This window comes from Mytilus edulis, chromosome 1, assembly GCF_963676685.1.
Source record: "Mytilus edulis chromosome 1, xbMytEdul2.2, whole genome shotgun sequence".
NCBI lineage: Eukaryota > Metazoa > Mollusca > Bivalvia > Mytilida > Mytilidae > Mytilus > Mytilus edulis.
Genome location: NC_092344.1, coordinates 87697534 through 87712721, shown reverse-complemented (window position 1 = coordinate 87712721; position 15188 = coordinate 87697534). Strand labels below are relative to the sequence as shown.

Genomic DNA, 15188 nt, shown 5'->3' with positions numbered 1-15188 from the left:
ATCTAATGTCACTGAATGTGTATATAAAATGTTTCGGGGTAATTTAAATCATTCTTTTATTCACCTTATAACCCGGAAGTGAAAAAGTGCCGGAGATAATTTTGGAGTTTATGCCCAAAGCGAAACAAGTCAAATGTCCCTGACTGCTGATTGACATTCAAATAGAAAGTAAACCTTTCAGCGATGGAAGGGCTGATCCCTGTTATCAACAAACTGCAAGATGTTTTTAACACTGTTGGTTCAGAGACAATTCAGCTTCCACAAATTGTTGTGATAGGCAATCAGGTGCATGTCCTTAAAATAATTTGTATTTATCTCTGATGTAATTTCTATGTAAACATCAAATAGAAAGTAAACCTTTCAGCGATGGAAGGGCTGATCCCTGTTATCAACAAACTGCAAGATGTTTTTAACACTGTTGGTTCAGAGACAATTCAGCTTCCACAAATTGCTGTGATAGGCAATCAGGTGCATGTCCTTAAAAATAATTTGTATTTATCTCTGATGTAATTTCTATGTAAACATCAAATAGAAAATAAACCTTTCAGCAATGGAAGGGCTGATCCCTGTTATCAACAAACTGCAAGATGTTTTTAACACTGTTGGTTCAGAGACAATTCAGCTTCCACAAATTGTTGTGATAGGCAATCAGGTGGACCGTGCATGGTATCGGGATCGTTCGCCCTGATTACATGTTCGCCCTAGGTTCGTTCGCACTGAGTTTGTTCGCCCTGATAGTCCGTTCGCCCTGGGTTCGTTCGCCCTATATTCATTTATGATATGTATATGTTACATCAATGAACGAAATATATATATATATATTAAAATTTATTTAAATTTATGTATATCTATTAAAAGTTAAATACAGAATATTTGCCAAATTTATATTAATTAAATAAAAGTCTTGGCTGCATTGTTACACTTTATTTTATAATTACTTTTAATATTACTGTTGATTGAATTTTGATTGCTGAGTAGGTGTCATTTGAAACTTTTGATATGTATCAATAAAGTTTAATATATAAATAACTTAGTCATGTTAGTCTTTAGTTGTTTTATGTCAGGTATAAGTCAGAAACTTATCCTCGTAGAAGCAAGACAACAACTTAGTCTTCAGTTGTTTCACACATTTAAAAATACACAATTTACAGAAACTTATATTTCCTAGTAACGTAATTACATACAAATACAAACTTAGTCCTCAAAAACTTAGAGTCCAAAAATGTACTGAAACTTATAACCTTACAGCATGTAAAGCAGCTAGCTTTAGACAATTCAACATGATACATCGTAAATATTCGGCGAAATTGTAGACCGACTTCAACACATTCAATTATATACACACAACGCAACACTATACTTAAAAATAAAATCAGGGCGAACGGACTCAGGGCAAACAGGTATTAGGGCGAACCAGAATCAGGGCGGACGGACCCGGATTCACCGTGCATGCCCTTAAAAATCTTAAAAAAGTGTTTTTTTATTTATCTGATGTAATTTCTATGACAATGATAGTTAACAGTACATTTAAACTTATACATTAAGGATTGTTTTTATATTGCCATAATGCTATACAGTGTTTTCCATTCGGCATTTAAGCCGACCTTTTGAAAGCCGACCACCTTTCGATTTTAGGAGGTGGTCGGCTTTTTTTTTCAAAATCCGGGTATTTTTCGGTTCCGTACCGTTAAAATTTGAATACTAATCCTGCCTTGTTTTTATTGACAAAGATGGCGTCCAAACGTCAAATTTCAATGTTTTCATTTATCAATCGGGGAAAAAGAAAGGCAGATGACGATGATGATAAAGAAAATACTAGACTAAATAAGTTAAATAAAATTGATAGTAATGTTGGAGTTGTTTGAAATTGAACAAAAATCAACCAAATAACGGAAAAGACACGCAAGTGAAGACAAATATGAGCAAGACTTCAAATGACTTATAGTCACAGAGGAAGGATACTACTGTTCTGTGTGCCAAAAATACGGCACAAAAGCAAGAAACAGGACAGAAACCTGGATTGAAAGGCCTTCAATCCATATTGATGCATAAAATTGTAAATGAAAGTAGAGATATAAGAGATAAATTTTTGAAAAAAAAATAAATCAAAGAATATTTGACAATTAATATGACTAGTACTTCTATTTATGTTTGTTTAACTCCATTAAATGTGAATATTATACTACTCTATTTTTGTGACCCCCACGTGCACCCACAGTAAATAAAAAAAAGGTTGGACATTTAAAAAAAACACTCGGTTGCAAGTTATTTTTTAAAACACCCACCTTACCTTAGTGAAAAAAGGAAAACACTGCTATACCTGTGTTAACCATTAAAGAGGCGTTTTAACTCTGCTCTTGACAGCTACATTGGAAAACGTATCTTCATCGACTATAGTATTCCTATTGGCACCAATTGGGGTGCGACTTTTCACCCCAACATACCCCAATATACCCCAATATACCTCAAAAACAGTTTTAACATAACAGTATTGAATAATAACATTATTTTATGCATTTTCATGTTATTTTAACACCAATAATACTTTAATTTATGAATATAATTAATTTTAAATCACTTTTTGCATTGAAACTTGTTCCGTTCTTGTCAGCCGCTTACGATCACAAAATGACTTTTTACCCCAATATACCCCAATATACTCAAATAAAACGTTTCAGTGCAATATTCATGTTGTGGAATGATATTTTACCCATATTTACTTTTAAAAAACAACCCTATGCACCTCTGTGTGTATTTAGAAGCTTTTAAAACTACTGTTAACTCGAAAACTGATAATGGTAACACTAAAGACCAGGACGGACCTGAAAATATACAGGGCAGTTTTAAATAGCTATTTCTTTTTCACTCCTTCAAATTTAAGTTTTATTCAAGAACATTTGTATTTTCATAATTAAATTTGAATCGTTTTTCATACATGTAGATAAAATTAGAAATATTTAATTTTTTTTTGAAATATCAGGGATCTCCATGGATGAAAATTGAACGCTGGAGGAACTTTCACCATTACAAACCGTGTCTACGCTGTACAGTGTAGCGCGATCGGAAGTATTTTATCCCTCCATACAAGGAATGGTGAACATGCTAATTCATTGCTTATTTAAATTATATTTATTTGAATTTTCATTATAGAATTAGAAGTATCAATATTTTCATTTATTGCCGTTTTTAACCATTCAAATGCCAAGTCTTCTTGGTCCCCCCTTAGTTGAGAATGACCAAAAGCTGTCATGAAAGTCCCCATGTAGATTTCTTGTATTTTTGGTAATTGTTATGGGGGTTAAAAATCATATGATGTGGAGCTTATTTTTCATTTACACTGTCAAATTAAGAACCCATTACCGGTATGGCTGATTTGCAGCAACAACAAAACGATTCGTACGGGTTATGTAAAAGGTTAAAGAGATTTGTAAAGCAAACGTTGACAAATGAAAAGGTTTTTAATGACTTTATCTGGCAAATTTATGCTGTGCAACATGCATCTTTCGAGTCTGAATAGAAACCGGAAACGCAGATGTATCAATTTGATTGTAATATACGAAATGAATTCAGAATTACGATACGATATTTCTTTACAGGAAATATTTAAGTTTTTACTTTTAAACTTTTAAAGTAATTCTAAATATTTTGTACTTCTTAAGAAAAGGGAGATGCTGATTGCGTAAGTCAAAATAAAGCACGTGTTTGACTTGTTAAACTGTTCTCTTTGTAACTGGATTATTAATTTATTTATTTAATCTAAATTATCATAATCATTTGCTGAAACTTAGTTGATTAATTGGACAAATAATTCGACAAATGGATCGTCTATCCTCAGATAGTATTCTGTCTGGTTTGTTGATCTACCTGTATACAAGCTCATGTACAAGTGATTAGCGATCTTAATCCGGATATCCCTCAGGCGTTAGAACTGTATTGGATTATAACATAAAAAGCCTAAGGGTTATGCAATTACATGCATTTGATTATAATTGATAACAAAAAATGGCGTCGGGCTACAAAAAACGATGAAGTTTAGAACGATGGCGGAAGACAATTTAACGATGGCGCAAGACAATTTAACGATGGCTCAAGTCATTTGACGATGGTGCAAGACATTTGAATGATGGCGGGGCGCCATCGTTAAACAGGCCATGGAGATCCCTGTTATATGTACGAAGTTTGTTACCACCTTTACCAAATAAAGCTTTCTCTGATTGTAAATTGCCTTGCCACTTTTCGACATATTTACTAAACATTTTAGACATAACAGTATTGACAACTGAGGTACTATCAACATAATCTGTAATGATACACAAATGTTCTGCTTTATACTCAGAAAACGTTTTCCTTACATAAAAATTCCAATTTTTTATACACTTATGTTTTTATACGACCGCAAAATTTGAAAAAATTTTCGTCGTATATTGCTATCACGTTGGCGTCGTCGTCGTCGTCCGAATACTTTTAGTTTTCGCACTCTAACTTTAGTAAAAGTGAATGGAAATCTATGAAATTTTAACACAAGGTTTATGACCACAAAAGGAAGGTTGGTATTGATTTTGGGAGTTTTGGTCCCAACATTTTAGGAATTAGGGGCCAAAAAGGGCCCAAATAAGCATTTTCTTGGTTTTCGCACTATAACTTTAGTTTAAGTTAATAGAAATCTATGAAATTTTGACACAAGGTTTATGACCACAAAAGAACGGTTGGGATTGATTTTTAGAGTTGAGGTTCGAAACAGTTTAGGAATTAGGGGCCAAAAAAGGGCCCAAATAAGCATTATTCTTGGTTTTCGCACAATAACTTTAGTTTAAGTAAATAGAAATCAATGAAATTTAAACACAATGTTAATGACTACAAAAGGAAGGTTGGTATTGATTTTGGGAGTTTAGGTCCCAACAGTTTAGGAATTAGGGGCCAAAAAGGGACCCAAATAAGCATTTTTCTTGGTTTTCGCACCATAACGTTAGTATAAGTAAATAGAAATCAATGAAATTTAAACACAAGGTTTATGACCATAAAAGGAAGGTTGGTATTGATTTTGGGAGTTTTTGTCCCAACAGAATAAGGGGCCCAAAGGGTCCAAAATTAAACTTTGTTTGATTTCATCAAAATTGAATAATTGGGGTTCTTTGATATGCCGAATCTAACTGTCATGACTGTGTATGTAGATTCTTAACTTTTGGTCCCGTTTTCAAATTGGTCTACATTAAGGTCCAAAGGGTCCAAAATTAAACTTAGTTTGATTTTGACAAAAAATGAATCAGTTAGGTTCTTTGATATGCTGAATCTAAAAATGTACTTAGATTCTTGATTATTGGCCCAGTTTTCAAGTTGGTCCAAATCGGGGTCCAAAATTAAACTTTGTTTGATTTCATCAAAAATTGAATAAATGGGGTTCTTTGATATACCAAATCTAACTGTGTATGTAGATTCTTCATTTTTGGTCCTGTTTTCAAATTGGTCTACACTAAAGTCCAAAGGGTCCAAAATTAAACTTAGTCTGATTTTAACAAAAATTGAAATCTTGGGGTTCTTTGATATGCTGAATCAAAAAATGTACTTAGATTTTTTATTATGGGCCCAGTTTTCAAGTTGGTCCAAATCATGATCTAAAATTATTATATTAAGTATTGTGCAATAGCAAGTCTTTTCAATTGCACAGTATTGCGCAATGGTAAGAAATATCTAACTGCACAATATTGTGAAATAGCAATTTTTTTTTTAATTAGAGTTATCTTTCTTTGTCCAGAATAGTAAGCAAGAAATATCTAATTGCAAAATATTGTGCAATAGCAAGATTTTTTTTTAATTGGAGTTATCTTTCTTTGTCCAGAATCAACTTAAATCTTTGTTATATACAATATACAATGAATATTCACTTTTTACTACCAACTGATAAATTAAAATAATCTTTACCATTCAGTGATAACAAGCAGTTTTTTTACATCTTAATATTTTATGATGTATTTAAATGAGTAGTTATTGTTGCAAACTCCATTAGAAATTTTAATTGAGATTAGTTTTGGAATAAGGGAAAGGGGGATGTGATTAAAAAAATTGGGTTCAATTTTTCTCATTTGAAATTTCATAAATAAAAAAGAAAATTTCTTCAAACATTTTTTTGAGAGGATTAATATTCAACAGCATAGTGAATTGCTCTAAGAGAAAACAAAAATTTTAAGTTCATTAGAACACATTCATTCTGTGTCAGAAACCTATGCTGTGTCAACTATTTAATCACAATCCAAATTTAGAGCTGAATCCAGCTTGAATGTTGTGTCCATACTTGCCCCAACCGTTCAGGGTTCAACCTCTGCGGTCGTATAAAGCTACGCCCTGCGGAGCATCTGGTTTACTCATAATGTCTGCCCATATTAAAATTTTTCTGTTTAAACGATCAGAACTCATATTGTTCAAACGGCACTATAGTCGAATTAAGCATTGCCATTGTTTTTGAAAGATAGGTATCCACCCTACATCCCCTGCAACTGCAGCATTTGGAGTATATTTCTAATTGTTCGTTCTAAGACACCAGGTCCCGTGTAATGAATAGAAAACATTCAAACTAGTCCCCCAAATTGCCTCAAATAATAGATAAAAGGGGAAGGAGAGGGTTTCAGAAACATTAAACCTGTTAAGAAAGTTTTGAATAAGCATTCAATGACATATTTGTCGCTGAACGTCAGATAAACAATGAATCAATACACAAAAATGTGCCAATTTGGGTTACGCAATGTTTCAATCAATCTCATTATAATTAAACCATACTATTGGTAGAGAAATTCACAATTTGTTTTATCAAATTGACAATTTGTTATTTCTAATTGATAATTTGGTATATCGAATTGAAAATCTGTTATATCAAATTGTGAATTTGTCAAGTTAAATCAAATTCATAATCTGTTATATCAAATTCATAATTTGTTATATCAAATTCATAATTTGTTATATCAAATTCATAATCTGTTATATCAAAATTGATAATTTGTTATATCAAATATATATCGTAATCTTGGGGTTATGAAATTTCATGTATATTTTGAACACAGAGAATTACCTCGGCATCCTTTGCAAAAAATTCTTCTATGAGACTTTTGACTTTATGTTTTGAATAGTAGTTCCACTTTCCATATTTGGAGTTTATTCTGAGGCAAGTGTTTGTGCGGAGACTCCAAGTAGACAACATGCATGTCAGTGTATGAGTGTATAACGGGCATAGTAGCCTTTTCTTATAAAATAACGAGTGTTGTCTGTCCGGTACATGAAAAGATCAGTTAGAAAGTAAGGTTTAAATTTTAGTTAGATTGGAAAGCTTAATTCGAGGGTTAAAAATGGAGAGTGCAAAAAAAGAGGGGTTGGGGTGTCCCACTTGGAATATTTTAATTTCATAAACATTACATCTGAAAGGTTTACATTTTTTAGCTCACCTGGCCCAAAGGGCCAAGTGAGCTTTTCTCATCACTTGGCGTCCGGCGTCCGGAGTCCGGTGTTGTCCGGCGTCGTCCGGCGTCGTCCTGCGTTAACTTTTACAAAAATCTTCTCCTCTGAAACTACTGGGCCAAATTTAACCAAACTTGGCCACAATCATCATTGGGGTATCTAGTTTAAAAAATGTGTCCGGTGACCCGGCCAACCAACCAAGATGGCCGCCATGGCTAAAAATAGAACATAGGGGTAAAATGCAGTTTTTGGCTTATAACTCAAAAACCAAAGCATTTAGAGCTAATCTGACATGGGGGTAATATTGTTCAACAGGTCAAGATCTATCTGCCCTGAAATTTTCAGATGAATCGGACATTTCGTTGTTGGGTTGCTGCCCCTGAAATGGTAATTTTAAGGAAATTTTGCTGTTTTTGGTTATTATCTTGAATATTATTATAGATAGAGATAAACTGTAAACAGCAATAATGTTCAGCAAAGTAAGATCTACAAATAAGTCAACATGACCAAAATGGTCAGTTGACCACTTTAGGAGTTATTGCCCTTTATAGTCAATTTTTAACCATTTTTCGTAAATCTTAGTAATCTTTTAGAAAAATCTTCTCCTCTGAAACTACTGGGCCAAATTTAACCAAACTTTGCCATAATCATCATTGGGGTATCTAGTTTAAAAAATGTGTCCGGTGCGCTGCCCAACCAACCAAGATGGCCGCCATGGCTAAAAATAGAACATAGGGGTAAAATGCAGTTTTTGGCTTATAACTCAAAAACCAAAGCATTTAGAGCAAATCTGACAACGGGTAAAATTGTTCATCAGGTCAAGATCTATCTGCCCTGAAATTTTCAGATGAATCGGACATTCCGATGTTGGGTTGCTGCCCCTGAAATGGTAATTTTAAGGAAATTTTGCTCTTTTTGGTTATTATCTTGAATATTATTATAGATAGAGATAAACTGTAAACAGCAATAATGTTCAGCAAAGTAAGATCTACAAATAAGTCAACATGACCAAAATGGTCAGTTGACCACTTTAGGAGTTATTGCCCTTTATAGTCAATTTTTAACCATTTTTCGTAAATCTTAGTAATCTTTTAGAAAAATCTTCTCCTCTGAAACTACTGGGCCAAATTTAACCAAACTTGGCCATAATCATCATTGGGGTATCTAGTTAAAAAAATGTGTCCGGTAACTCGGCCAACAAACCAAGATGGCCGCCATGGCTAAAAATAGAACATGGGGGTAAAATGCAGTTTTTGGCTTATAACTCAAAAACCAAAGCATTAAGAGCAAATCTGACAGGAAGTAAAATTGTTGATCAGGTCACGATCTATCTGCCCTGGAATTTTCAGATGAATCGGATAATCGGTTGTTAGGTTGCTGCCCCTGAATTGGTAATTTTGAGGAAATTTTGCTGTTTTTTTGTTATTATCTTGAATATTATTATAGATAAAGATAAACTGTAAACAGCAATAATGTACAGCAAAGTAAGAACTAAAAATAAGTCAGTATGACCAAAATAGTCAATTGACCCCCTAAGGAGTTATTGCCCTTCATAGTCAATTTTTAACAATTTTCTTAAAATTTGAAGATTTTCAATAACATTTTCCACAGAAAGTACTGTTATAGATAGAGATAATTGTAAGCAGCAAGAATGTTTAGTAAAGTAAGATCTACAAACACATCACCATCACCAAAACACAATTTTGTCATGAATCCATCTGTGTCCATTGTTTAATATTCACATAGACCAAGGTGAGCGACACAGGCTCTTTAGAGCCTCTAGTTTTTTATTTAATCTTCGACTAATAATGGATGCCGTAGGAGGTCCATCAGAGTCACAGTTGCATTGGAGCAACAGGATTTCTTGGCGTGACAAAAATATGTTGGTCCGAGAAATGTGAACACACAAACCTTACCAACATTGAATAACAATGTCCTCACTGAGCGAAAGATACATACGTATTTTATTAACATGCATAGAAAACATTAAATGTTAATGCCCGCGTCACACTGTCCCGATTTTTATATACGATGGACACCCGAATGCGAAAATTGTAAGTTCGTACGAAGTTGGTCCCGATCTCGTTAAAATACCAAAAAGTGACAGAAGAAAGTACGATGAATAACGAAGTCTATACGATGGTGCCGAAATTATATACGATAGCAAAAGATGGACATACGAAGGTTAACCGAAGACGGGTATTTAAGCTTCTTATCCCTACACGATGGATCACGAAGGCTACACGATGGATTACGAAAGCTACACGATGGATTAAGATGATGGCGCGATGGCCATACGATGTCTAAAAGATACGGACAGAATTTCGACAACATATCGTTTCTGTACAAGTCTGCCATGCATGGCGGGAAATCGATCTTTTTGACTAATTCTTATAAAACTTAGTTCATTATCCCCTCGCCTACTACATGTAAGTTGCGTGTATATAAAATTGTTATTGACATTCTAGACCCAAAATGCTGTTACTCGTTAAGAATATCTTAAGCGCTATTGACTTTAAAGTTCAAAGGTCGAGGTCACAGTGACAGTTGTAATACAAGGCAATATCACCCTTGTGGACACTCTAAAACCAATATGCTTCAAAAGATTTTAACCACATTTGGTATATTATTCCTCCTTGTAATGATCTGACATTTTTTACGTTCAAGGCCAAAGGTCAAGGTCATGCAGATGGACTTGTTTTTTTCTCCTTGAAATAGCATAATACACAGGAATTGGTTGCTCATTTTTTTACCTGCTGGTTCTAAAGACAATATTAAAGGTATTTCCAGTTACTGAATGTTTTGGTTGATTTCTAGAAAAATAGTTTATGTATCAAATATGCATATTCAATTTACCATTTTCTGCATGTGTATATACAAATAAAGTGTCCATATTTGTCCCCAATATGTTACATACGAGGGGATGCCACGCTCGGCATTGCCTTGTTTGAACTGTAAAATGTGTGCACTAGTCTGAATAATCACCCATAATTATGCCCATGTTTACTGATCTATCTTAAAGGTAAGGTAATGGGTTCGTTGATCCCTTTTATTCAAAAAGAGCTCTTTCCAGGAGAATATCATAATAATATAGACAAAAGGAAGGATGTGGGGAAAGCAACAAATGCGGCAAAATATGACATATAGAAAACAAAATGGTTATGGAGAAACATTCGTGTGGCAACAACTCAGACGATACATAAAAAAATCAGAATAATGAAGAAAAAGTTGGTTTCCTTATATACGTGTACCTGCAGTGTTGGTGTACGAGGTGCGTTTATGATTTTCATTATGTTGCTTGATATGGAAAATTGACAAAAAATAATATTTTATTTGTAAAAGTAAATCCTGAGCCTGTAATACCTGCTCTTCTTGTTCCATTTGAATTAATAGAAACAACGCTGTCGCCTTTCTTGTTCTCATAGAATCATATGATATGAGCTCCATGTTTTGTGAACGTCTTTCTTAACTGTCATATAAGACTGACCAGTGCATATCGCGCATGGCACTTTAAATGTATTTTAACGCGAAAATTAACTTACATTTAGCTGGATTTATTGCCGTCGTAGTTCCATCTTGTCGCCTTCGTACTTTTATTCGATGGCAACACGACGGGATTACGAGGTCTTCACGAAGTCGTGTTGCCATCGTAAGACCTTCGGGTATCTTCGTGATTCATTCGTGTAGACATCGTAATGTCAAAACTGCCCGATGGAAACGATGGAAACACGAATGCAATACGATGTGCAAAGATGCATTCCCGGTGACATTACGATGGTGAGGATGGTGATACGAACTCAATATGAACCCTCAACATCGGACGCACCTTCGGGGATTTTTTAACATGTTAAAAAATTTAGAACCCTTCCCGAAGTTGTCCCCGAAGGCTAGAAAAAGTGGCCGATGGTTGTTCGATGGTTAAAGATGGCACTACGAATAGCCCGATCTGGATACGATCAGTCCCGATTTTGAAAATTTCCATAATCGTGTTGCCATCGGCGTAAAAATCGGGACAGTGTGACGCGGGCATAAACATATAACATGTATAAACATTAATTATTACTTAAAAAAAATATTTGAGATTTTTTTTCAAAATTTGAGAAAAAGATTTTCGAGTTTCATTAAAAAAAATATGTATATCATATTTTACTCTAAACAAAAAACAAAACATATGCATTTTCAATCTCCACATTTTAAAGAAGAAGAAAAAAAGAAATTGTAAAAAATTACCGGTATATTTTTAGGTTCTTCGTTCTGGTGTTTAGTGAAACCTTCGTCAAAACATGAATAAATAACGGTTTAAAAGCCTCAAAATGCACAACAAAAGTGAACAGTCGTGTTATTTTAATGTATCTGAATGTTAAATCATTCCTTATCATTGAAATTGTATTGAAACTGTTTATTCGAGTATATTTGGATATATTGGGGTAAAAAGTCATTTTGTGATCGTAAGCGGCGGACATGAATTGACCAAGTTACGAGGAAAAATTATTTTAAAATTAAATATATTTATAAAAAAAGTATTATTGGTGTTAAAATAACTTGGATATGCCTAAAATAATGTTATTATTAAATAATAATATGTTAAAACTGTTTTTTGAGGTATATTGGGGTATATTGGGGTAAAAAGTCACGCCACACTAATTGCACTCTTTTATAGCAGATTTTTTTTGGTACTGTTATAAATTACAGTTTAGACCCTTCTAAATTGCATCTAATTGATAAATTCAACAACACTGACTGTCATAATGATGATATTTTTTCCATTAAATAATAAAGAATTTTCTAAATTTACTGCAGAAATTTATCTAAATTATAGAAACTGACTTAATTATTTTTATGTTATCGGTAATAATATGAGGCAGGCATTACCTGTGAAAAGGGACGAAGTCTGTATAATTTGTATGCCCCACCTACGATAGTAGAGGGGCATTATGTTTTCTGGTCTGTGCCTCCGTTCGTCCGTGCGTCTGTCTGTGCATCCGTCCGTTCGCTTCAGGTTAAAGTTTTTGGTCGAGGTAGTTTTTGATGAAGCTGAAGTCCAATCAACTTGAAACTTAATACACATTTTCCCTATGATATGATCTGTCTAATTTTAATGCCAAATTATAGTTTTGACCCCAATTTCATGGTCCACTGAACATAGAAAATGATACTGCAAAGTTCAGGTTAAAGTTTTTGGTCAAGGTAGTTTTTGATGAAGTTAAAGTTACATCAACTTGAAACTTAGAACACATGTTCCCTATGATATGATCTTTCTAATTTTGATTCCAAATTAAAGTTTTGACCCCAATTTCACGGTCCACTGAACATAGAAAATGATTGTGGGAGTGGGGCATCCGTGTACTATTGACAAATTCTTGTTTTTTTATAATTCAAACATATTTTAACTTCAAAATCTGTTAAAAAAGAAACGGAAATACCATAACATTTTAGATTTTGGTTCGGTTTTTAGGGATTTTAGTTGTGACGTTATTTAAGTTATGACGTCATATTAAATATAAACAAAGAAACACTATCATCATAATCAGGTATTTACAACAATTGTCAAAAGCAAGGTTGGCAAAAAAGTCGTCAATACTAGTATTGACCATGCCAGTGGTAAATACTGGTAAATACTGGCATTTACTGGCAAATACTGGTCGATTGAAATTTTGAGTGGTCATTACTATAAAAAACACTCTCTACCTGGTCAATTACATATAAAATGGAATTTAGAAAGTGTTTAAATCACTGTTTATGCTTTCATTTCTATTTATCATGATTATATTGTAAATTCTTTTAATAAACAGTGATCCACATTGAATAATTAGTACAAAGTATTATAATGAAAAGATAAAAAAAAATGTTTTGTTCCTGCTTCAAACTTTCAATTTCTAGCATGGAGAAGGTTTTTGTCTCACAGTTAAATAGACAGGAAATATTATATTGTTATAAGGGAGTTTTCAAATATCTTTTTTATTACTTTCAACCCATGTACTGTCAACATTTATTGGGGGCTGTTGTTTTAGTTATTAAATTTTCACACCTCGCAATCAGGTGATAGGTAAAAAGACACATGTAACTTCATTTACCTGTAGTTTTATTACTATTATTTTAATTACTTGTAAAATCATACATTTTGAATAAGAATATATTGATTTGTAACTTTTGAATTAACATGTCAAATTTTATATATCTCAAGTATGCAATATCCAAAATCATAGTAACTAAATTTTAAATCAGTAGAAATAAGTGTTAAAAATGAATAAAACATATCAAATTCATTAATTCATATCAGCTGACACATGCTTATAGATTAAAGTTTAAATATATTTGACTTTTTATCAAATTCTTACTTTTTTGGATGGTGGGATCATCTTATGGTGTTTATATTTCACAACTCATTCACTATACCCATGTCTGTTGTGACTTTTTAAATTTATTGCATGTAATCTATGTCTAACTGGTAAATTGTTAAGTGACGTCAGGGATTTCGTTACCACAAATTACTTAAAACCTTTACTTAATTCTTCCATAGATATAAAGATTTGGTTTCGAATATAAAAAGATATGGTATGATTGCCAATGAGACAACTTTCCACAAGAGACTGAATGATACAGAAATTAACAACTATTGGTCACCGTACGAACTTCAACAATGATCAAAACCCATACCGCAACATCAGTGATAAGATGCCACGAAATGACAAATGTAAAACAATTCCAATGAGAAACAAATGAAAAATTCTGAATTACAGTCTCCTGACTTTGCATCGGCACATAGCCACATACATACAGAATATGGCAGGGTTAGACATGATAGCAGGATCCCAATCCTCCCCTGACCTGGGCCTGTGGTGTTACAGTACAACGTTAGTACGAACTATAAAAATCAGTTGAAAAAAGCTTAACTCATCAGATGGATACAAACAGACATACATCTAACAAAAACACAGAGTGGGTCAACGTGGCTAGGTACATGTACTTATTCACCTCAACAACAAAAAGACACTAAGTACCTGACTGCCTATTGACATCCAAATCTAAAGTAAACCATTCATGGAAGGGCTGATCCCTGTAATCAACAAACTGAAAGATGTTTTTAAAAGTCTTGAGGAAGAATAACTTCTGAATATCAAATAATCATTTTCATCTGATGTATGAATAAAATGAGGTGGGGTTTACATAAAAAAAAACACTGATGCAATTTATTTTTAACTATATTTTTTTTTTTACAGAGTTCAGGAAAAAGTTCTGTGATTGAAGGATTAGTTGGGAAAGATTTTTTACCAAGAGGAACTGGCATTGTTACAAGACGTCCTCTTATTCTACAATTGATACATGTTAGTAAAAATGATACAGAAACAAGATTCCAGGAAGGAAGTGGAGGTAACAAACAAATATTGGTTTTCATTGCAGCATTCATATTTTATAGTAATTTCCTTGAATTTATAGCTTGCTTAACCAACTAATAGTTAATGATGTGTCTAGTCAAAAGGATTTCTCAGAATAGTTTTCTTCATTGTGCATTAACTAATATATTAATCAAACTCAATTTTGAAAACATTATAGATATAAGAAGATGTGGTATAAGTGCCAATGAGACAACTCTCCATCCAAGTCACAATTTGTAAAAGTAAACTATTATAAGTCAAAGTACGGACTTCAACATGGAGCCTTGGCTCAAACTGAACAGAAGGGGCTTGATAGATTAGTTGTTATTTGTTGAACCTCATATGACATATTTTGTATGCATGTACAGG

General features: G+C 33.2%; 1 protein-coding gene across 3 annotated transcripts in view; it reads left to right on the top strand.

Annotated features, from left to right (window-relative positions):
• Positions 1-62: 62 nt before the first annotated feature.
• Positions 63-15188, top strand: part of LOC139515385 (dynamin-1-like protein) — a 35130-nt gene continuing 20004 nt past the window's right edge. For 2 of the 3 annotated variants that reach the window (XM_071304957.1, XM_071304971.1), the window contains exons 1-2: positions 502-652; positions 14664-14814. In XM_071304957.1, coding sequence (XP_071161058.1) covers positions 551-652; positions 14664-14814 — 253 coding nt within the window. In that variant the 5' untranslated portion in view covers positions 502-550. Of the gene's footprint in view, positions 286-501; positions 653-14663; positions 14815-15188 lie in introns of those variants that run through there. The other variant, XM_071304964.1, reaches the window with a different exon arrangement.